This window comes from Salarias fasciatus, chromosome 1, assembly GCF_902148845.1.
Source record: "Salarias fasciatus chromosome 1, fSalaFa1.1, whole genome shotgun sequence".
NCBI lineage: Eukaryota > Metazoa > Chordata > Actinopteri > Blenniiformes > Blenniidae > Salarias > Salarias fasciatus.
The window spans coordinates 29,220,016-29,245,480 of NC_043745.1; the positions used below are offsets into that span (position 1 = coordinate 29,220,016).

The following is a 25,465-nucleotide window of genomic DNA, read 5'->3' on the forward strand; positions in this document are numbered from 1 at the left end:
CACAGCTTCTTCCCCTGCTTTTATGTTTTGAAAGTAATTTAAATAGCCAGGCCATGTGTGAATCTGTCACCAGGGCCTGCAGAGGAGCGCAAATGAAATTGAATGGATGCCTGAAACTGTGACCAGTGTCAGCTGCTTTGGAGAGTCTGAAAATAAAACAGGCAACAATCAAAAACTACCCTAATTGTTCAAATGAAAGCACCCAAAGTTGAGATGTGATTAAAAAAAATCATTGTTGTTATTATGGAAACCAGTAGTTTGTTTTGTTTTTGGCAAATGTAATTTGTAGAATCAAACTTGTAATGTAAAAAAATGTAAAAAAAAACCAAAAAACCAACTTGTCTTGTTTCTTAAAAATGGTTAAAAACAAATGAATTCCTCAAATTATTCACCGAACCGCCATGCAGTTACGAGTCAACATACCATGTTTATGATTTACATATTGCTGTCTTGTAAAATGGTTTGTTACACAAACTTTAGTCTATATTAGCCTGTTTCTGTGTTTTATTACGATTTGACTGACGGACGAGCCAGCTGCCGCGGCGCTTTAGTGCTTCCGTGTGTTTGGTGGGAAAGTTGAGGTATTTCAAGAAGTTCTGGTTGATCTCTTTGGCCGCATGGCAGAGCAGCGGGGCCGGAGTGTGGATGAGCTCCTTATAGGTGCATTTTCTTGTCTGGTCACAGCAGAGTCCTCCCACGGTCCAGATTGATTCATCTGAGGCTATTTGATGACAGGTTGTGCGTGATTGTCGTTCTCTTTGTGTTTGGCAGCAATCGACTGGCGACTTGTACAAAGGGAAACTCGCCTTTACCCACAGTCAGTTGAGAAAGGCTCAAGTTATTATTATTATTTAGGAAGACAGATGGCTGAAGAAGAAATGGAGACTCAGCTGCTGACATTCTCAGCTGCACTTTGCGTTTGATTCACACGAAGGTAGAGATTCATAAGTAAATATATGTAAAACTTCTCAGTGACAGCTGAAAACATTAAAATACTGTGACACAACTGGCTGCTCTGTCTGGATTTGCTTTACAAACAACATAACCAGCAGAGACGGTGCTGTGATCCTACGATCAATTAGGAGACAAACCTCTGAGGGGTCAGGGCCGAGCGCCGCGCAGCACAATCACACTGTTGTAATTTATGAGTCACAACAATTGAGTCTGGGACAACAGTGCTGCCAGGCTGTGTCATCAGATGAGTTATCTGACCGCAAACGCAACTGAAAGGTTTTTTTTTTCTTCCTCTTCTTTATGTCAGTGGAAGTCCTGTTGATGTTGACTGTGGCTCTCATTAGCCCCTTTTCATTCCTCTGTTACACCAGTTCTGACACGCACATGCCCTCTTGAACCCTCTGCAGCGCTCTCCAAACGCGGCGCACGCCCTTCAGACCATGAGAGGACAAAGGAGATCAAAGCCGCCGCCCGCCCTCGACTACAAAGCTCCAGTTTATCGACGAGCTGTGCGTCAGTAAAATCAGCGGCCGACGGGGGTTTACTGGAACATTAAAGCGCTTATCAGCAATTACAGGCATATTTTTCAATCATTACCACAGCTCTGAGACAGTTTGCCCTGTCCTTAAACTAATCCGGGTGAGCTCCCATGCTCCCTCTGTGCCGAGCCGCATAAGTACTTTACTGACACCATTATTCTCACTGGTTTGTTTAACCTGTTGATAAGATCCTTCACTCTGCTGATAGATGAGATGAAAGAACGTTTCAGGAGCTGAAATGGAAATCTCAAATGCTGCTCTGGATCGTCAGTCTGATAGCACGAAAACACATCCGTGAATTAATCGTCACTGGCGCTGATAAATAATTGAGAGCTATAGCCTCATCTCACTTTGATATTGTGTATTTGTTTGTCTCAAGGCTGTTGCTAAGTAAGCACCGCGGCTTTCCCAGCAGGCCAAGAGTTCAACGTTTGGACCTCAGGTGTGATAAATGATTCAGGTGCACAATGGACTTTCTGTGAAGTGGAAATCGACTCGCCGTGCTCCCGGTAATTAGACTAATTCCCACAGTGTTAAAAGCGGATGACAAATTAGCTCTTTTTCTGCAAGACCTTCAGGCCACAATTAATGTTGTCTCATTAAGGAGATAAAGGTAATTTATTAAACTTTTACTTGTCCTCTCAGTTTCTGTACCTTTTACCCATCATTTATTAACTAATATTAAGCTTTGCTACATGACTCTCAGCCTGCCGGATGTGAATCTGCAGCTGCCAGTCTTTGTTATCCCACCTCGGTCTTCTGCTCTCGTTCTCTCATCAGGTGTGTGTCAGCCCTTTCATACGCTGAAGTTGAGGGGACAATGCAGTTTCCTGCTGAATCTGGTTGTCGCGTAGTTTACGCAGGATGTACTGTAAAGTTACCTGACTAAGATAAAAGAATACAACTACTACAGCAAGCGTGCATTATTGACAAAAGCTCATATCACTTCATCTACTGCACCTGCTTTGGGTGGCATGGTGTTAAAGTGTGTGTGTGTGTGTGTGTGTGTGTGTGTGTGTGTGTGTGTGTGTGTGTGTGTGTGTGTGTGTGTGTGTGTGTGTGTGTGTGTGTGTGTGTGTGTGTGTGTGTGTGTGTGTGTGTGTGTGTGTGTGTGTGTGTGTGTGAGCATTTTGTTTGTATTGCACACTGAAAGTGGACATTTCAGCCACTTTAGTTTGTGTGAGTCCCAGTTCAAGCGGTAGATTTAACCATCTTCTCATTTGCAATAAAAGGATTTTTTTCCCCTCTCATCATAATGATATTAAGAGGAAATATTAGGTGATCCTCCAGGAAACAGATGAAAGCATTGCATCAGTGTCAGTAACTATTTACTTGCAGTGGAGTGGCACAGTTTTTATCTTTATGATGTAAAAAGACGGAAAAGTGAAAGTCACAAGATTCTGCATTCCCTGACTTTCTGTGGAAAGTTTCGTATTAAGGACATGCAAGTAAGTTCATGTGAGGTTAATTGGTGGCTGTAACTTGTCTGTAGGTGTGGCTGATATGCACACGTGTGTGTAAAGAAAGTACTTTATGTGTGTAAGGGATGGAAATGTTTGATTTGCAATCCGGAAAATGTTTTGATGTCAATGGCTCCAGCATTGCGATGAACGGCTGTTTGTTCTGCCCCGAGTTTTCATGATCTTTCAGAGGTCAGTTTAAAACTGTATGTTGGAAGTTTGAAAATGAATTTAGATTCATCTGAATAACTCCTGTGGTTTTATAGTGATAGAATTCACAGGGTTTTTACCTGGGAACCGTCTGTCAACAACATGTCGAAGTGAAAAGAAAGCAGGTTGTCATAAAACTGACGAGGCGTCTGCTTATTTTCGTTGTAATAGTTTGTATCCTTCTGGCTTCTTGACACATTTGTCAACTTATACAGCTCTGTAATCACATTGTGTCTGCATTCAATGACCCACAATTGAATATGCTGTGAAAGAATTAAATGATAAATATTGCAATAATATAATTACAGAACAACTCTGCAACACCTTCCAAATTTAATCTCATAAATGGAAGCTTAACGAAATGGTCCTATCTAATAAACCACAACAGAACAAAGGGAACATTTCCGGTTCCGATTAAAGTCTAATTTGGGGAATTCCAGCCTTACGACTCTACTGTCCTCTTCCCAGCAGACCGGTTTTGGAAACAAAAGATTCCTTTCAACATCTTCCAGAGCAGTGAGACTTTATGACCGCTTAATGGGTCCTTCCATCTCAGCACTGGGTTTTATTGTCAGGCATACAAGGGGCCCATTGTGCACAGACATGGGAGATAGTAGATATATATATCTTATCAGCCACAACAAGACATTACTTTCACCCTGCTATCTCACTGTGCCGCACCACTGACATTATCTAGCCACTTATGAGGATATTCACAGCAATCAAGAGCTTTGAAGACGTCCGCCAGTTGGCTTTTTGCTCTTTCTTCTTTCAACAGATTAACTCAGCTTCAACTGCTGCACAGGTTATAAAGTGGTCGCTGTTCCCACGACTGTGAGCCACACTGTGAAAATGAAAATAACATTTAGATCTAAAACTAACAGCTTTTTAGACGTGACAGTGGCGTCTCTGTCATGCTTTCGACTGTCTGTGGCCATCAGCTCTCCTGCAATGCCCTCTTATTACCCTGTTTACCCATTAACACCAACCAAAGGTTACTGAAGGGGAAACCGATGTGAGATACAGTGATTACAAGACACGCTCAACTCCGCCTTTTTAGACGCATTAGCATTAAGCTCAGTAAAGAATAACATAAAAGCCAACGCTACCTAAAGGCTAACTTTGATTTTTTTTCTTTATTTTGTCATAAAGTTTTTCTATCCACGTGATTCATGACTTATCATCCAGACACATCAGCTGCTCTAGTTTTCAAATTTAAGTCACAGACACAATCCAGTGAAGGCTTTCCACATCTTGCGCTTAAAATCCATACATGGAGTTAAAAAAAGTAAGAGAATATGGCCACAAGCAAGTCTGAAAAGCATACACTTCAGATTAATTGAAGTCTTTCAACTCTGAGTGCTTTTGAAAGATATCTGCTCTGCAATAAAATGTTATGTAAATGTAAATGTTTATCCAAAACATAATTTTGTTAAAGAACCAACTACAGCGGGGGACATAGAGCTGCACTGAGGACTGTGAATAAGTGTTTCCTTAAAGTGAAACCGCTGTAAAGTTAACACAGTCATGATGCTCCCACCAATCCTTCCAGTACCACAGCCAGTCTTCGGTGCTCTACCCAGTAAACCTTCAGGCATACTGCATTCAAATCGTATTTGATGTTCGTGTCAGCATCAATCATCAAAGTAAATAGTTTAAATTACAACCATGAAAGCAGGTGTGAATTAAAATCTGTTTTTACCATCTGAACATACGGCTTTAGGAGACCTGGGTATAACAGAAAAGCCACATCTTGAATGAAGATGAAACCATTGCTGTTTCAAAATCCTTCCTGGGGCTGTTCTTCTAGGGAAATTAATCCTTTTGTAGTCATAATAGGGGTGGTCGATATTTAAAAGAAGAAGAAATGAAATGAAATGACCAGTCACCAGACGTTGTCAATAGGCTAATGGAGTCCTGTTAGAATTTGTCAATCTATGAAATAGAGGGAGAGGTAAATCATTTCATTGTGGTGTATTTTAATGGGTTAGAATTGATCAAAACATCATCAGAGGTGTGACAGACTGTGGTCGAGCCGGTTCTTTCAGCTACACTCTGATGACGCGTCAAAATAGTAAAAACACTTTTGCAAAGGTGAACAGACAGATCTGGATTCAGTTACCTTGTACTTAGCACACCGAACAGATTTTGAAATTAAGTTTACATGAAAAGATGCAATTCTTTTTAATCTATCAAAAACATTCTATATATCAAAGTAATCATATGCATGTCTACAATTTCCCATCCAAACTATTGGTCAGTAACTTTATTCAAGTGTTCTTCACACAGTAAGATTCACCACATCTGCCTGGAAACAAATAAAGTTTTCCACTTAGACTGGTTTAAACTCAAATGCTTTTGTGTCTCAGGCTCATTCACTCTTCTATTCCTCTCTGTTTGCCCATTATATTTGTTGTATTTACGGCTACAAGGTCACAGAGGTCAGGGAAGTCATCTCTCTCTGTCAGTGTGCTAATTGGTTTGAATAGGCAGCCCCTCCTCTCAATAAATTACACATGCTCAATGTTTAGTGTTGCCTAAATCATTTTTAGTCAGCCTGTCACAAATAACTGGAGAAGGACAAATTCTCCACCTTGTTCCAAAATATAGCCTCAAGATGCAAAACGGACAGCCTTTGAATTTAATTTGTCCCTTTTGGAACAAAAGTGCTAAAGTTTCATTTGAAGCCTTTATATGGTAATAGCCTGAAATAAACCCTTGGGCTTCTACCCACTTTTACCAACAGTTTTTACAACAGTATAATGTGAGACAATCACATGCGCTCACATTCACTCATATGAGCAGTTTCAGAGTCATGTCAGGGTACGTGGAAAAAAACACATGCACAGGGAAAACATGCAAATTCTGCTCAAGAAGTCCTCAGTTTAGGTTGAAGACCCAGTCACTATGTTTGGACACCTCATATATATGAAACTATTGTAATATATTCTCTCTATATAAGTTTCCATCAAAATCAGAAAGCTTTCCTGATTGTAGGTCATTTGGTGGAGTTTCCATGTTCTTATGAGATTAGCGCTGCTGGTGACAGTGTGGCGCACTGACGCCTTGAGTTTTCGGACGTGTTCCAGATATGCCAAGGTCTGACTGGCTCGGCGTGAACTAAGTGAGGAATTAGCAATTCCATAATTGGCCGTTCTGTCAGAGGCTGTGACAGGAGATGATGAAACTGCCACCGGGTGATTTGTCTCGGGTTCTCCCTCAGACTGCAACCAGCACAAAACTTTCGCCCGCAGTCCCGGCGCAGAGTTCAAAGACGCTTAAGTCAGTATGCATTTTTTTTTTTTTTTGGTGAATGTGTATTAAAGTAAGAAGTTTGATCAAAAACAGTTCTGAACAACTCTAATGTGTCTGCACAGTTATTGTCCTTCATCACTGTCCTTCCTGTTCACTCGCTCCTGCTCTCTCTCTCTCCCTCCCTCCCTCCCTCCCTCCCGTGGCCGTGTGCCTGCCCCGACAATGCAGCATTATGGAAATAAATTGTTCCATTAGGTGCATTGTGTTCTGCCATCAGGCCAACCACACTGAGTTATTAACAGACACGGCCCGCGCTTTGATTATGACAGAAGATTTATGGAAAATTACCCACGGGTGGCGTTTCGCCCAGCGTAGTTACCTGCTTTCGTTTGTACAGAGGTACTAATGTAAGACTTGATCTCATGAACGTCACCAAAAGACTCACATTTTCCTAATTTCTATGGTTAAACACCAAAACTCCCAGATGAAATCAGTGAATTCCTTTGCAAATCTCACTTATATTTGATAATTGAAGATTAAAAAAAAAAAAAAAAAAAAATTACCTCAAGAAATCTCAACAAACATGTTGGATGACGTTGCGCTGTAACGCAGGCATGCAGAGTCCGTTCACATTATTTGGAAAGCTAAGGTTCAAAGCTTTTACCCAGCTTTTGAATTTTGTCGATGGATCAAGTAAAACCAGAGCTATGATGAATAACGAATGCCCTAGGACACGCTCCAGGTTTGCTTGTGGATATATAATACATGTTTGTCTGGCGAATCTGCTGGGAGGAAATACACACACAAATGTTTGTTTCGGTTTTTTTTCCATAAAGTTTTTTAACAAATTCAAATTGAACAAAACATTAGGAGACATATGGAGCTAAAACAGGGACTTTATTGTCATTGAAAAAAAGATTTGCCATTGAAACAAATAATTTGACATCAAAAGTTTTTCTTCATGTATGTGCTGCCATAGACAAGTCTTTTTTTTTTTTTAACAGATAAAGGGGTTTTTTTTAATGACAAACTTTTTTCAATGACACAGCAAAGCGCTTTAGTTGATGTTGTTGCAACGCCACCATGCTGGTTCAGCTATACAGGATTCAAAGGACTGAGCACCATGGGCTACGCAGTCCCTTCAGGAAAAAAAAAACAAAACTTATAAGATTACATCATTCAATGCAAAATCAGCCAAAGCCTGCATGTTTTTGCAGGGGTCCCATTATTTTAAAGTGGCCACACAAAGTATAAATCTTTGATTTCCGAGCAAAAGTCACGAAATATTAGGAGCTTGCATGATTTTATAATCCCTGCATTTTCGTTACATAATCTTCGCATATATCTCAGCAGAAAGTTGAAAAAAGTTGCTCTTACTTCACATGGGAGCAGCAGGGTGTAAAAGTCATCAGAAAGCTGCGAATCCTGGAAGAAGGCGTGATGAACCCAGAAATAATAATAAAGAAAATGGAGCCCTCTTTCAAAACGATAATGTGCGTCTTCCTCGTGATGGCGTCTTCACACTGGAGTCAATTTGTGGATGATGTGGCGTGACGGAAGGTACGACTCCTACCAAATTATTGTCTCATCTCTAACAAAGTAAAGGAAGTATCTGTCAAAATTCTATATAGATTTTACCCCCATAAAAGTTATCTCAAAAGATTTGACAGTGATGTATTATGCGCTTTTTGTGAGGATTCTCCTGAAACAGTAACTCATTTATGTTGGCTCTGTCCTCACTGTCATTTCATCAGCTGTAAATTATCAATCAGTGTCAAGTTATGTTGGAAACAGATTTTGTTTGGCCTCCGCCAGTGTAACAACAAAAATTCAATGGAATTCTTACTCTTTATAACTGAATTTCCCATTCATAAAAAGCATAAAAAAAAATGGAAACCCTTATTTTCAACTTTCCTGGACGAGATCAAATATTATTTGGATTCTATCCATTTGTCTAAAAAATCAAAAGGTCTTGAAATCTTTACAGATCTGATATAACATTTTATGATACTGATCTCCCTTATTGACTCCTCTGTCTGTTCAAATAAATAAAACACACAAAGCCAGAGTTTAGTTGTGTAGCAGGTTGTGTTAAAACTCCAGCTCATAGAGCAAACGTCCACGCCTACTCATGTTGCAGATGTGTTTAGCTTGACACCTGTTGAGAAACATCTGATAGGTTGTCTTTGTCATCTGTGTGTTCATTATGGGACATCAGGAGGCGGTCATTTTGTTCCTGTTTAGCTCCACAGAGACACCGCGAGCAAGTGAAGACAAAAACAACAGAAGAGAGAAGAGTTGTATTTTGCCGCGGACACTGTCCTCACAATAAGCAGAAACACAAACACAGAAACGCAGAAAATGTAACATTGGAGAAAAATATAACTGGACGAATGTGGGTGTTGAAGATCTTCACAATTTTTTTGGGCTCCTTCTCTGTATGTCCTTGGTGTCTCTGTTGAGTCTCCAGGAATACTGGAGACAGGGTCACCTTTTGTCTGCGTCGGCATGAGGTTTGGAGCATGTGTCACCGACATGAGAACAGGAAGCGAGAGAGGGAGGGAAAATGCTCAGATCAGTGGTCTGTGAGAGGTTCAGAGAGGTGGATAAGAGAGGCTTGAGGCCCCATGGTTTCAGTAAAACGGATGGATATCGGGAAGATGTTCCACCCTCCACCCTGCATTTCCAGCTGAGACAGTGCAGAGAAGGACGGAGGATGGAGATGGGCGCTGGGCTGCGAGGGACATTCCCTGTCCCAAACCAACAACAACATGGGTGGGGTTGACCTGTCAGACCAGCTCATCCAGTAATACTCTGCACACAGAAAAGCTGGTAGCTGGTACAAGACCGTGTTCCTGCACCTGCTGGACACTGCAGAAACCAATGCTTCCATCTTGCATCGTGAGGTGAGCAGTGTGAAGCCGGTGCAGCCCACAACACTCTTCCACAATTCCCTCCTGAATCGGAACCAGAGGCCGACTCAGCTGGAAATAGTCTGAACCAGAGTCGACGCAGGAGAGACACACCTGGAAGCGTCAGTCTGCCATGTCCCACTCTGTGTGGCGTGCCTCAGGAAGTGTTTTTTTGAGTGGCACAAGTAATTTACGGATATAATCTATACATTGGTCTTGGTTCTGTAAATGTGTGAATAGTTCTGCAAAAACACCTGGCAATTTCTTAGTTTTTTATGTTTAAATAATTGAATAAAAATGTGTCAATGATACATTTGTTCATTGTTTATTCTTATTTGATATTAAAATTTGTTTTTTCATTTTGCAAAATCATTAATTATACATACTTGTGGTTGCAAGATTAAAAAATCAAACTTTTCACTACTTTGATGTTGTGTTTCTGTTACAGTTTTAAATACAGTGTGTGAGACATTACGTCAAAATGAATATCGACAATCACATAGGTGAGGCTGTGCTGAGAAGACACCAAGAAAGGCAAGCTTAACAGTTTTTTTAATGTGAAACATACAGCTGAAATGAAAAGTGGTGAAAAATGACCATTTCACCCCAGGACTCTGGGTGACTGTCATGTTTTGTGCTGACTCAGAAACAACAAACTCAAACCATGCTCAGGTTTACACTGGTGTTGCAGCATGAAGGTTCAGCAAAATATTAGTTATATTGTTTTGAGCTACAAAAGAAAGTGATCTCGAGCAAAGAAAAGCAGATGCAATAACTAAATTTAAAACCTTCGATCAACAAAAACTAATTTTAATCGTGACAGTAAAGATAAAAAGGAAAAATTCTTGAAAAAAAAAATACAACCTGGACAACTTAAGTACCCACAAATTACACAGATTCCTATGGTGCATAAGTTTTATCAAGAAGTCAAAGAAACCATTTTCTGCAGCTGGCAGAATTTAATACTCCAGGCCTCATAAACAAACCGAAGCTGTAGCAGCCAGCAGCTGTGAGCCTGTAATTCAACTGGGTATCGCTGATACACACAATTCCATCAATGTAATCAAAAGGACAAAGCTAACATGGAGATCTTTTGATTCTTTTTCTTCTTCATTGTTTTATTAAACCAAGGTTGAAAAGTTAAGTAGTGGAGCCAAAGAATACAGGTAACAATTATTTGACCTGACAGCAGCAGTGGACGAGAGATTAGAGCAGTGAGATTGTGATCGAAAAGTTGGATTTGATTTGCCCCTGATCTGAAGTGTTTCCTGTTAAATCCCCATAAGACAGCACTTAAGACTTTCTCTCTGACACGACAGTATGACTGTAAAATAAAAATTACATTTCATTCTCCTCGGTTGTTTTTTTTTTTTTTGTCTTTTTCACTATTGTCACAAAATTCAACTTGAACAAAATTAAATTCATGGAGTTTAGAATCAGCCAGCTCAGTAATTTATCTGAAAATTAATTTTTCTCCTCAATCTTTCCACATCAATTTGTGACTGAAGACATATGATTTTACCTAATGTCATTGTCCTTTTCTCAACCTTATTTAGTTATTTTGCTTCTCAAACCTGAACAAACTCCAACCGTTATCTCAGCATGAGGAACATCTTTAGGAGGGAGGGAGTACATGACATTAAATCCAGGGTAATGTCTTCAAATATCCTTCAAATTCCATCTTAATACACAACGAACTCTTAGCGAGATTAAACTCACAGGCATGATTTCCAGCAGATCTTTATGTTAGCGCTGCGACGTGTGAATGAGATCACTGCACAGGCCGCCTCAACATCTGTAGCTTCACCCTTTTTGTTTGTGTCGCACAGGCCTCCCCTCCCTCTACACAACACGTGTGTGTGTGTGTGTGTGAGTGTGTTGTGTGTCCCTGCGTACAAGTGTGACTGATCCCATTTATCAGGCCAGTTAACCCTTGGCAGCAAGTAGTAATTCGGAGCAGGACACCAGAGGGGGATGCAGGCACTCGCTCTAATTAAATCCCCCCCTCCGCTACGTCGGCCGCCTTCCCTCCTCCGTCAGGAGTGATGCTGACCTTCCAACCCCGCTTTCCCCTCTGCTCGCTGCTTCTCCAACCTCGGCTGCGCAGACCGTAAAACGACACATGGAAACAGTTTCCATTTCCGATGAGAGTTTACACCTCAACCTCCAGCACCGCTTCAACTGTTTCGATTTTAGCTTTTAATTTATGTCAAGTGTTTGTTACTCCTCCCAGTGTGGAAACGGACGACACGCCATCAAGACGAGATTCAGATGAGGTTTCAGTACAATGAAAGATCAGAATGGTCTAAATTTTAAGTTTTTCAGAAACGAACAAGTGAAGATTAAAATCGGTCTACAGTAATTGAGATGATCTATTTGTTTTGGTAAAACCATACATCGTCCCTACAGGATGAACTAACCCACCAGCAGGGTGAACTACGGCTCAAAGAGTGTTCTTCTCTTGAACTGGCGGACAGATGAGAGGAAAACCATTCCCAAGAAAACCTCAAACAAATCCCTTTAAATTCTGAAAACAGCGGGAATGTTATAGGTTCCAGCAGTGAAATACTCGACCTGCATTGATCTACGTGTGACCCGGTGCTTTGTTGAAGCAGCTATATTTATTTTCCCAGGAGTGTTCGGCTAATCGACATATGATTAAAATGATTTTCCATCTTCAACTTTGTATGTTTTTACAAAGCTGTTGACTTTTTCTAATCCGGCCAGTTTTCAACATGTGATCTTAATGATGACTCAGAATAAATGCTTTCGTCCACCTCAGCAGTGAATATAGTGGCGTTAATGTGAATAAGTGTTTGCACTGGTATGAAGGTGTAGAGCTGGCTGTTTGTGTGTGTGTGTGTGTGTGTGTGTGCGTGTGTGTGGCAGGTTGGGTTCAAGAGAGGGTTACGAGCGAGGGCAATCAGTCTGCTTGACAGCATCAAAGCGGCTGGCATCATTAATAGTGGCAGTCCCGGACGGAGGCGTAGCCGCAGCGGCTCCATCCACTGTTTGTGAACGTTACACATGATTTTGCATGTCCACCTGCAGGCACTGGTACCTGTGTTTGTGTGAGCATGAAAAAAGAATTAACAAATGAAAGGTTTTTTTTTTTTAAATTGATGTTTTTAGCTATCTGGACTGCTTTTGAGTGTGGCTTGTCAGAAGTTTATTTGGATTCTGATATCTTACTTGAGAGGACTTCAGTTCCACATATGTACAATGAATCGATTCAGAGATTAAAAAGCCAAACGTATTAATCACTTTAAAGACTTCCATGATGTTTCCAGGGTAGAGCAAGAGCCTGTGCGTTGTGCATGAAGTGCTGCACAAGTATAGTCCACTTGGCGTCATCATTTGACATTAAAAGTCACAATCCCATCATGATAGGATAGTTTATGGAAGTATGAGTAACACAATTCACATCATCACAATAATGTGCTACAGTGTGAATAGTAACTCATTATATTAGTGAACTTTATCACAATGATGAAGGTGCATTTTGGCTTTCTCCCTTCTGGAGTTTGCTGCAATGGATCCTTGTGATGCACATGTTTGATTTGGCACAAGTTTTGGTCGTCCTTCCTGATGAAACCTGAGCGGTTGGTAGTTTAATGCGCCGCTCAAAGAGCTGCAGTAGAGACTTGTTGGCAGAAAGATTTGAACCGGTGAATTTCCATGAGGAAACTCACTTCACGACTCCAAATTCAAATAAAATAAGAACATTTTCAATTTCATAGCATTGCTTTAGACTTTAAAACCAAATGATCACTTTTAAATTTTGCTTACAGAATGTTGAAATGTGTCACGATGCGATAAGAAGTGTACGGAATGTTTTAAAGTCGCAACGTAATCCTGATCTTTTTGCTGCATTTTGCTGTAACATTCCACTTGTTATTTACCTTTCTTTTGATCGACCACCGGGTTGTAGGTGACTTTGTGTACAGCAGTGAAACGCTCTGCCCTGAGTAATCTGATCTGCCAACATGACGGACAGCCTTCCTGTTTCTACATCACTGTCAAAACAATTCATTCAGGAAACTTTTCTCTTTAATGCGACCCCTGGCAGCAGCACACTCCCAGGACAACCACTTAACTCATTTTTCTTTTTGTTATTTTCTTTCTTGATCAGAGAGCTTCAATCATTTGAACCGATTTATTAAAGGAAAATCCTGTGACTGAGTCATTCAGAGCTCAATCACTGCGCTGAAACGACATCAGACAGCGTGTTTGCCGCACACACACACACACACACACACACACACACACACACACACACACACACACACACACACACACACACATACACACACACACTATGTAAACCCTTTCAGTGTGTTTTTTAAATTTTCAAAGTCATGAAAATTGAGAGGAAATAAGCCATTTATTTAATAAAACCTCTGTGGATACAAGTTAAACTAAAACCACACATAACTCATGATGCACACTTTAAACTTTTATGGGATTTATTTCTAAATGGATTTCTGCAAGAGGTTAGGAAAAATCTTGGTGATACATCTCATGCACTACTCAGTCATGTATTATTTGTGACCCAGGTTGCTAAACATGCCCAAAGCATGCCCAGTTTTTATAGTTTTCTAATAGAAAGCATCAATCTGGTGACCTTGTGCGGTAAGTTTAAGGTTAGGAGGCAAATTTGTAAGGCAGCGTTGCAAAATTCATCATTTAAAAAATACTTATTGAGAAGTGCAGAAGTGTTGTGCTTTGCGGTTAGTTATAACCATAAAAATGGCCTAAAAAGCAGCATTTAATTGTGTCCCACAACTACTACAACTACTATAACGTCATCTGTGATTACCATTACGATAATTGTAGCTGGTAGTTTGAAAGAAATTAGGAGGTTATCAAATACTGTCATCCTCAGTGATAAAAGGCTGATTCACATCTCCGTACATTCAGACATTCTCACAATTTTATTGAATTTGCTTCATTAAAAACTGTTGGATAAACTCGTGAGCATAAGTCAAAAGTACTTTAAAGGTGAAAATCCTGCTGTTTGATCCGTGTTCGGTTGTGCTGGTTTTGACCGGATCATCCTCACTCACAAGAGAATAAAAATCCAACACGCACTTGCCCGTTATACGACTGGGAAAATGAACCTGGATGTCTTTGAAAAATCTTTCGTGAAGCTGTGTGCGCTCCGCTGATGACCCGATGGCTCCTGCTGACAAAAGCGCTCAGGATTCATTTGCTGGATTTGTATTCTGTTTACATAAAACCAAAGAGATACCAGTGTGTGTCTGCATGCATGCATGCATGCATGCATATGGAGGGTCACGTCAACATCTCATTTATGTAATGGCTCCACATTTATCGCACCCTGACATGACTGACGGGTGGAAATGACATCACGAACATTTAAATTGTTGTCCTTCTCTTCTCAAAGTAATCCGTGCTAAGTGATGCATATTGTACCGGCGAGCTCCTCTCTGCACTCATCCTCAGCGCTTTCACACCATCTTTCTTCAGCGAACGCAATCAGACTTTAATCCCCCCTTCTCTCGGTTCTGCATCTTATTTTACTGTCGCCACAGCCTCGCGGTGTCACTGCCACATCCAATCGGCATAATTGAGCTGGGTCAGATGATAAAGAGACCTATAACAATCGAAGCAGGTGAAATAAAAAAGGCCTCCCAGTTATTACTTTTGTCCTTTTTCCAGCGTGTGTCAATGCATCTCGACACGCTGCACTTTGACAGACTGCGACTGGTGCTGAGTTTCTCTGAGGGAAAAGTTTCTCAGGTCTCAGGTAGGGAAGAAGTGAAAAAAGACATGAGGAGATGGAGGCAGCAGAAGAAGAGAGGGAGGAAGAGGAGGAGGAGGAGGAGGAGGTTCTGCAGTAGCTGAGATAGATGGGATGTGACAGGCTGCCACTCTTTTCAGCGCCTTCTCATCAGCATGACACAGCTGTCACAGCCCTATTTCAGGAAAATTAAACAGCCTTACGGTAAACTGGCCTGCCGGGGAGGAGGGGCCAGGAGTGTGTGAGTCCCTGTGTGTACGTGTGTGTGTGTGTGTGAGAAAATGAATGAGCTTGTAGTATGCAGATTGCTTTCTGCTTCTCTCCTCCCCCAACCTGTACCCCTTCTTCAAGCACTATCCTCTCCTTTTGACATGATAATGGCTCCAAATTGATGAAGACACTTCACTCATTCAGCGACGACTCCGCCGGCAGGCGACATAAACGCTTCCTCCACGCCTCCTCATCCATCACTCGCCACGGCCCTCCCTCCTGCCTGCCTGGCACCGGCTGCGACGGGAACTTGTTTAATCAGCTAATTTGCTCTTCTTTGGCCACCGTTAATGGCCGTGCCACCGTCGGATTATCTCGTCATCCCATCCTCTTAATCAGCGCTGATGAACTGCTCATCAAACTATTAGCCCCGTTTTACCTTTGCCCACGGTTAGCAAAGGTTACAGGCCTGTGATTAAAGCCGATCCGCTGGGGCGCAGTTCTCGCTTTAATCGGTGGAACAGAAGTCTTCTCGTGAGCATTTGTTTAGTGGTCAAGAGCGAGGGCAGATGTCAATTTTCAAAGTCGAGAGCGCTCAGCTGTCGAGAGAAGCAAGTGAGGAAGTTTTCTTCACAGCTTGTTAAGAGTTTAGAGGGCTAAATAAAAGATAGTGTAACCCAGCGGACAAGTCACTAATCCTGTGCACCTTCTTTGGCTCAAAGAAAGCAAGATAAAGAAATAAACACACAGACTGAACAATCAAAGAGTTTACTCCCACTGTGGAGTCTAGTTAGGAAAGAGAAAGTTCAGGGGCGGAATCCATTGTCGTGACCTTCAGATGTCCTCCAAGTCTGACACCTCCCTCTGCCCTCACATGCACATTTTCTGCATCCTCCCCTGCTCCTCGCTGCAAATCGAGGCCACCTTGTTGCGGTTTCAGGGCCACAGAGCGACGCCGTAGGTAAAGGAGTTGTGATGCCTTTAAAAGAATTCATAACGCCCAACCTGTGCTGACCTTCTTCCACAAATAAAAACTATCGATCCCCCCACCCTCCTTCCCCAACTCCCCACTTTAAAAGACTTATTGTGCGGCTCCATTTCATCTAATCACTTGGCAAAAGAGTCCAGCGTCTAAATAAAGAAAGAATAAATAAAAAAGTCCCCGGGCCAACGTGTTGCTCTCACCTTTGCAGATGAAATTACCCGAAAAGCTGTTACAAATCAATATAATCAATGCAATCAGCTAACTGACACAGGCAATCTCCTGCCAGTAAGTAAAATACCCCCGGCGGAGATCTTTCAATCTCGAGTGCCATAATTGCCCCCAAGGGCGACGTTAGGGTGTAGCATTTTGTACACTTAATTAAATTAGTGAGCTCTGAGGACAGGCTGGGTTGCAGATCTCACCGAGGACGGATAGTTCTGGCCCTGTGCCAGTAATTAAGGCAATACCTTTCTTGATTACGCCAATCCCCCTTAATGAACTCATTATGCATTTTAACCCAAACACTCCCATGAATTAATGAGCGCAGAGAAAGCTCCTGGATGGAAGCAACGCCCTGATCACAAACACGAGCCATAACTCATCCACTCGGCGGGGCAGACGTAATGTCCATATTTCTCCCTCTTTCAGCCGCAGCCAAGACTAATTTGGACTTGAGTGACGGCAAAAAGTTCTGAGTCCGTACGCAGAAAGCTTTAAAGAAATAGGATCCATCATCGGGGTGGGGGAACGAACGGCCGAAACTTACCGGACGACTTTACAAGGTCTCCCTGGGGTCACATCAGAATTTACTGTATTTTAAAAACTTTGGCAAGGGGTCACTTTGCACAGAAGGGACGACGCGCATGCAGTCTCGCGGGTCTGAAGCATATGTGCGAAATGATTTAAAGAGACCTAGAAACACTGCAGGGTGAGAGCAGCTCTGCACTGACCCATAATGCTTTGCTAATTAAATAATTCACTAATTGATTCATAGCCAAATCAATAAAGCCTGTGGATGGTTTATGGTGTGAGAGCTAAAGTGTGTTTATATGTTTGATGCCTGAAGTTGGGCCGCAAACGAAGCAGACTTCGTAACGTTTCGGTCCTCTTCTAACCAAAACCACAGGCCAAGGCGTGCGGAACCGGCGCTAAGACGCAGACAAACAACGAGCTGACCTTGCGCCGGCGTGGTATGAGATCATTCAGCCAATCGCGGTGCTGATGATGATGATGAAGAAAAGAAATGCATGTGTCCCTGCTGCACCCGTAAACACCGCTCCATCCTGAACCCGGTCCCAGGGGAGTCTGGGGCCTGAACACAAACTCTGATGTGATATTATAAATTCAAGCGCAATTACTCTTTTAGATGTTTGTGTAGGAAAAGGCCACACGCGCTGGAAATATGTGCCACGCCGTTTCACTTTACGGCGGGTCATATTTGTGTGTTTGTGCCCGGTAAGGTAGACATTACCTTGGAAAGTAATTGGGGCGGCAGTGAAGGGTGACATCTCACTGATCTGAGTGGATGCAAGAGCGGTAAATCTTTTTCTGCACAAGCAATCTGATGTTCGTTTCAAAGCGTGTGTGAACTAATACGCACAAACCGAGAGAGGGCAGCAAAGATCAGCGGTGACATGAAGGCCGTGCTCATAGGACATTCATCAAAAAATTTGCTTTACTTATAAATAAATAAATAGTTGATACTTTAAACAGGCTGTTTGGTTTTATGTCTCTTTACACACAATCTATAGATTCTCGTCAGTATTTTTCTTCTTTGATCTTTTATGCCACACTATACAAATCAAAATTGCTCAACATGTGAACACAGAAAGATGGAGAATTGAACCTGCAACCTTTCACTTGAGAGTTGATCGCCCTGCCGACCGTACCAGCAATGCCTAAAGTTAGATTTTGAGACCCGGCTGCAGGAAATGATGCTTTGGATGACGGAGTCTGTTGGCTTGAGGTTGATTGTGAAAATTTGCAAAAGAGTTTCCTCGTGAATTCCGATCAATGCAGAGAGACGTCATCTTGGGAAAACATCAAAATGGCGAGTTGCAAAAAAACAAAAAGAAAGAAAAAAGCATTACCACAAAGATTAAAGATGCTGTTGTCTGAAACAGACAACTTAGAGAGTATCACCATGTGTCTACTTTGTGTAACTAATTAGGTAAAATTAACTCAGCAAGGATTCATTTGACATGTTCACATTTTAGTATATTTATAATTTCAGAGTAATTACTTTGATATGGCATTCAACAGTGCTCAAATCTTTATTAGAAATAATTTCATGTTTTTGAAACAATTTTTAATTACGTATTCTTATTTTTAAAAGAATAAAAAATTGGCTGTATTACATCTTAAAAACACATCGAACAAGGGGGTTCACCAATGACAATAAAAACTAAACACACCATGCTGGGTTTTAATGTTTATTTATCCTTTTCTGTGCAGTGAATAAGAGATTGACACATTATTTCAACATAATTTTCCCATAATCAAAGAATACATGATTAACTCTGGGATCTTCAATCAATACCTTCGTGAAGTTATTGACCTGTGGCATCAACCCAGTATTCGTTAGCAATGAAACACTGCACATACCTTCAGTTATTCAACATATCCAACTTCAAAAGGAAACGTGTATTTAAACAATGTGTCAGTTGCTATTCCATCACATTCCAAAAATCAAGTGTAAAAGGACATTTTTCAGCTCTAACATCGCCCTATAGAACCGCATTACAGTCACGAAAGCATCAACTTAAATGCCCAAAAACATTTCTTAGCTTTGAAAGGTACCACTCAGGTCTGCAAATAAAGAGCATCAGATCATTTGAGATGTGTGTGTGTACCCTGAGTGAACTAAAGTGTGTGACAACATTCAGCGAAACCCAGACTTAAATACAAGTGGAATTAAAAGAAATAACGGTTTTAAGAGACAATACGGTGAAAATTGAAGTCAAAAGGATTAAATTGCAATGCCAAGTATGATAGTAACTCACAGTTAATATATAAACAAGTCCAAGAAACCTTTTCAGATAATATAAAAGTAATCCTCTGTGGTTTGTGTCTTCAACAGTAAAATGCGACCACTTTCTTAAGATCTCTCTCTTTTTGTGTGAGCGGATACTCATTTCTACATTTTATTAAGTGCCGAATCACAGAAACACATTAACAAACCATCATGAGGAGCAGCAGAGAAGAGAACCGTAACAATGGAGCACCTTCAATCGCAGTAACCCCAACCCGAGCGTCCAACGTTCACTGTCTTTTCACTTTTTCTACAGTTCAGGCCAAAATGGTGTGGAGAAAAACCGAAGAGTACTGATGATTACAGAACATTATGTGTAACACACACACAGACACACATATATATACATAGAGAGAAAACTTAAGGAATCCAGGTTCAAACTAAAGGGAAGTGGAACATATTCCGTCTCAGTGAGGAATGTCGTTTGATATGTATTGAACTCAGGCAGCTTTCATCCACTGGAAAGTTTGGCAAAGCTTCTCTGTCGTCGCTTCGTCATCACGAATTCAAACAACAATTTTAGGTATTGTTTTGAAGCAATTAATTCCAAATCTGGATAATATACAGAGTTGTTATCTGGTTAACTTAATTCAGGTACGAAGCGGTGAACGGCTGGTCCGATCCTTTGCAAAAGCTCCTCCAACACTAAAGCTGCATCTTGTTGATTTGATCTGCTCAAATGTCAGAAATTAACTCAACTTGATACGCCACCGACCTCAAAGCTGGTCTCCAGCCCCAATATGAACATCATCTAACAGAACGCCAGCTCCAGCTTCACATTTATCCAACAATAATGAGAAACGGTGTCCGATTATAGTAAAGGCATTTCAATTCTTCTGATTATCTGGACAGAACACAAAGACTAGAACATGTTTTGTGGCCTACAGTCTAAACTGTACCAAAAAAGATTTTGCCAAGCTCCCCATGATGAGTGATAATCAGTACCTAGGCGTAAACACAACAGTCAATAAATAAGGGAAATTAAGTCAAGCTGGAAATAAGAGAAGGTCATTTAGTGTGCAAAGGTCTCCAGGATCCCTCATCAAGCGCGCTGTGCAAGATCAGACCATGTTGGTTTGGGTGTTGGGGCTGCGGCTCTGCAGGTCCTGTACCTGGTCGAGAACCCAGCTGATGTTGGGTCTCTCCTGGGGGTTCGACACCATGATGGAGCTCAGCAGCATCTTCAGGCCCTCCGAGTAACTGAGCACAAGACAAAGACAACTGTGGTTTCATTCATATTTAAAGGCACGGCTCACTGTAGCTGTTTTCACACCGTTTGTCTAATGGTGATGTAATACAGTTTTGCAAGGTGGTAGCATGAGTGTAGCATTTAATTCAGATTCAAACAAATCGATACGTGTACAGACCGAACACACAGAAACATGATGCATAAAAACAACAGAGGAAAGCCTCACTGACCCAGAGCAACAAACTGTAGATCTAAGGAAAAAAATATACTCAACTAAACAGAAAATAAAACGCTCTTGAAAAGGAAAAAGGTCTGACAGATGACGGAGGACTTTTTTGAGCTTATTCAGTCAGAACATCAACTGCATGTAGCGCCATGCTTTATTCTTTTAGTGTATTACTGTCTTGAGAGGCTTTGCTTCATTTGACTGAATAGATTTTTTTTAATTTGGGCCACTTATGTCGATCTCATTATGTCACAAATTATTGTGTTAAAATCATGTTTTAGTATTGATCTACTTTTGAGTGTGAAGTTGCCATAAGAATTTATTTCACTGTTGACACTATTGAGTTATTCACCACAAAGTCCACTTTTCAAATACAGTTTTTCAGAAGACTGCGGGAAACAGAGGCTTCAGTTATTTATTTAGTTTAACCATTAAAAAAAACCAAAAAAAAAAACCAAGCCCTGTCAACGAGCGAGATGACTGCACTGGAGTGAACATGGATAATCAAAAACAACAGTAAGAGAATCAAACTACAATTACAATCTGAAGACTGACCTGCAAGACTGTGGGATGACCACAGGATTCTGCACCGCCAGAGCAACACTGTCCCCTTTCTGGAAGACCAGATCATACGGCCCCTCCAGCATCATCATGCAGTACAACACGCATCCGAGGGACTGGAAAACACACATACCAAAAGAACACATTTCCAACAAACGGCGCTCAGGTCAGCGACCGATCGATTTACAGATTTTACTGAAGAAACAGCAACAGCAGGAATGGACCAGAAAGAAACGACACTTTTACCCAGATATCAGTCCGCTCGTCGATGATGCAGTGGCTCTCCACGTTGAAGAGCTCCGGAGCCCTGTAGGAAATGGTGCACCGCTGGGCCGCCCAGTCCTGGATGGTCATGGCCTCTCTGGAACCTCGAACCTGTCATGGATTCAGGATATTTTTTATAAATAATCAAACTGTTTAAGTTGATTCAGAGGCCTGAACATGAAGATAAGACAACCACAAGTTTTCAAGGGGCTCAGACAATGTGGGAAGCTCAAGCAACACAGGATGATAAAAATAACAACATTCATAATACTTCAAGCTATGGCATGTTTACTTAAGTGTGATTAAGTGTGACCCTAAACAATGTTGCATTCTTTAAATAAATGAAAGGTTACATACAGATATAATCCTGAAACTGAGAAGCTAAAATCAGAGAAACAACCATGGCCAATCTTTTCGAGGAAGCATAAGAATTTGAAAATCAAGTTCATAGGCATCAAATATGCAACTCTGCCATCTAGTGGTGGAATTATATACCTCCTTAACAACACAATCTTCAGCAGAGCGGTCATGATGAAACACGGCACTCACATTACAGCTTTACCTCACTGACTGGTGGCGATGCATCATTAGTGGTGGCATTTCTATTATATGTCTTTGTTCTTTTAGAGCGAAGATGTGATAAAAAAAAAACAAAAAACTATATGCATATTCAGTGAGTAACACTTAGGTGAAAGTTGGCTTTTTGATCACTGATATTTATGCTTATAACTTGATGAGCAAACACAAAGCTCCCCATACCTCAATCCTGGCCCGGTTCATTGAGCCGAGGTCCATCAGAACCGGTCTGTCATCCTCATCCAAGAGTACATTCGTGGGCTTCAGGTCTCTGTCAAAGCAAGGCGTGAATAACATCGCTTTAGACGCAGCAATTTAGTTCATACACTGAAAAAAAAAAAAAAAAACCAACGGCCAACTTGGAAAACAGGGTCATTGGTATAATTTTGACAATTAATAATCCATTGGATCGGTCAAACTTAATCATCCTAACCACGGCTCTGCTGTTGACAGTATAAATTCAGTCGAGAACTAAAAAGACTAGGAATTAAAAAAGTGTATTTCACTGTACTCATTCTTCAAAGAAATTAAACTGACTTCAATTATTTCACTACATTTTCAGTTGTGCACTTGTTGAAAAATTAACTGAAAGAGAACATGTATGACCAAAACTGCAACACTGACTCTGAGCAAAAGCTGCATTCAGCACTGTCAGTGAGAGTTACGATGCCCAGATCTGAAGGTCTGCATGCTCCACATAATTTTACTTGAACCCAAAAATGTGATTGTTGAGTAATTTTGCAATACCCTAAGTGTTTGTTTTCACGTTTTTTCTTGATGTTTGGTGGCAACAGACTGCAAAGTACTCAATGGTTACTGTGAAAAATAAGTTAGTTACTATTTTGAGTACCTAAAAACACAAACCACATCTTGACACATATCTTTAATCAACTGTCTTCACGCTGAATTGATTTTAGTGACTTTTGGATTGTAAGAAAGAAAATACAAGTTTAAAAGAAAAAGAATGAGCTCTTTGATTATGATATGGTAATCTAAGCTCGTACATGAGGATATTACCTGTGTGCGTAACCTTTCTCATGAACAGCCTTGAGTCCAGAGCAGATTCCACGCAAGATAAGTAAAATCTGCTTCTCAGGCATTGTACTTCCCTTATCTCTTAGCTTCTCAAGCACGGACCACAGACTTCCTTTCTGTTCAGACAAACACAAACCTTTCAGAATCAGGTCATCTCTAAACAGAAGATTGCAGTCATGTCAACAAACAACTCACTCTAATATAAGGCAGAAGTAACCAGGCTTCAGTCTTTCCTCCGTGGTCAACAAAGGCATGCGCAACCAGGCTCAGGATGTTCGGGTGATTAAACATCTGGTGCATCTCCACCTCTGTCTGAGCCTCCTGACGACCTTCACGGTCATGACAGAGGATCCTCTTCAAGGCGTAGAAGCGCCCATCCTTCACTCCCTCAACCAGATCAACATAACTGAATCCACTGAGGAGAGATCACAGAGAGATTAAACAGTGGAAAAGCCAATTAACGCAAGTCTATTGTGTGTCAAAATGGTAATTTTTTTTTTTCTTCCAAAAGAAACCTCATAATACCAAAATTAGCACTGCAACACATCAGGAAAAGGTTTTTCTTACCCTTCATCTAATTTCTGGACAAAGTAATACTTTTTGTTATCAATGGTGATCGAGCCACGGGAACATATGCACAGGGCCTGCCCCATCTTGACTGGTACATTGTTTATCAGCAAGCTTTCAGGAAACTAGGAGAGATGAGAGAGCAATTGAAATTGAAATGGAAAAGATCTAGAAACAATGACTGTATTGCAATATTAAGGTCCATTGGTGCTCAATATTACCATCATTACATTATCAGTGTCAGAGAATTGTTGCAATATTTCAGCAATCATATTCACTAAGCATTTGTGCGATCAACAACTTTATTATGTTAGCTTAATTATATCTTACTGTATCGGGATTGTCTACTTTTCAAACATGTTACAATATGATTTCATATATTGGCTAAAAATGAAAATCAGAACAAAAATAAATGTCATGACTCATGTTTCAGGTTTGACTAACAACTATTAGTCAATAAGTTGAGCAAAAGAACAATAGAAAATGAATTTACAACTTTATTTGATTGTTCATTTCTTAATGAGCATATGGTCACATTACTTAACTCTCACGTTTGTCTTCAGCATAAACCCCTTTGGTCACAAATTTTAAATTAAAATTATGATATGCGGATGACACTGATGATGATGAAGATAATGATTATGTATTACTGACATAATTCTGTACATCTTGAGTCTGTTTGTGTGGCCAAATAAACTACTACTAAACTAAACTAAAACTAAACTTTTGTTCATTTCGTATTATGTTCCTGACTGTTCTAATAACACTCAATATAGTGGAATAAAGCATATATTTACAGTAATTGCTATATTAAATGTTCTTAATTTATTTTCTTGAGAACATTAAATCTTTTTAACTTGTATTCCGTATTTTTGACATTTTAACCTTATTGATCTCTACATTTATACGTCTGAATTTTTTGTAAAAAACAAACAACATTATCAACTTCAGTATTTTGACAATAAGAAATAAAGACATGAAAGACTGCGTGCTCTGTTTCTCACAGTCTGCATTGGGTCAGAGTTATCTAGGGCATTTGTTTTGGAACCATTTCAAACTGTTGTACAGCTAAATTGAATAATGATCTGTTGAGTTGACGGTCAAAAGTAAGTTATTTCAGGTCGAACTGCGGTGTGGGCTGATTATTCCTACATAGAAAGCTGCAGTCCTCTGCTTGACCCAACAAGAACACGCCTGCTTCTTTAATCCAGTTAAATGCCTATGTTTGACAAGCATCGTAATGTACATTTTCATAACTCAAGAGTTAAGCTCGCACGCGAATATTTTCACTTAAGAAAATGTGTCCTTCCATTGTAACGACATCGACCAGAGGAGTTCAACACACCGACCCGAAATATCTATTATGTTAATTCTTGGTATTGCCTAACACCGGTACTTTCCCAAGATGTAGTTAAAAGACAAACATGTTTTAGAGAAATACACCTAACAGTGCTAACACTTCGTTCAGATACAGTAGCTAACAGCTAGCTCTGCTCGCCTGTTAAAAACAAGGCAAAACTAAATACAACGTTTAACTATATCCCTTTACCCCTCGTCACTCTGGAAGCTTGAATTTAATAGCTCGGCTCGGAAACAGCTTCAAACACTACACAAAATAATCACATTTGCAATATTTTGTCTCACCAGTTTTCTGTTTACCAAGTTAGCTCGCTGACATGTTACTTCGCCCCGCCCCCTCTTCTTCTTCTTCTCTCCTCGGAATGCAG

The 25,465-nt window shown here is 40.7% G+C and overlaps 1 protein-coding gene across 1 annotated transcript; it reads right to left on the bottom strand.

Moving 5' to 3' along the window:
- Positions 1–18,712: 18,712 nt before the first annotated feature.
- On the bottom strand, positions 18,713–25,440 carry stk16 (serine/threonine kinase 16). The gene is made up of 8 exons (XM_030096579.1): positions 25,383–25,440; positions 23,739–23,863; positions 23,367–23,586; positions 23,154–23,287; positions 22,320–22,407; positions 21,543–21,671; positions 21,291–21,412; positions 18,713–20,520 (listed from the first exon to the last, which is right to left on the bottom strand). Exons 2-8 carry the CDS (start codon positions 23,822–23,824, stop codon positions 20,382–20,384), a joined length of 918 nt encoding a protein of 305 aa, XP_029952439.1. The 5' UTR covers positions 23,825–23,863; positions 25,383–25,440; the 3' UTR covers positions 18,713–20,381.
- Between the last annotated feature and the right edge of the window lie 25 nt (positions 25,441–25,465).

Excerpts from the sequence above, each read along its gene's own strand:
- stk16 (XM_030096579.1), bottom strand. The coding sequence starts at position 23,824 with ATGGGGCAGGCCCTGTGCATATGTTCCCGTGGCTCGATCACCATTGAT. Across the intron at positions 23,288-23,366 it reads TACTTCTGCCTTATATTAGA|AAAGGAAGTCTGTGGTCCGT; the intron begins GTGAGTTGTTTG and ends TTGTCTGAACAG. Across the intron at positions 21,413-21,542 it reads ACGAGCGGACTGATATCTGG|TCCCTCGGATGCGTGTTGTA; the intron begins GTAAAAGTGTCG and ends TGTGTTTTCCAG.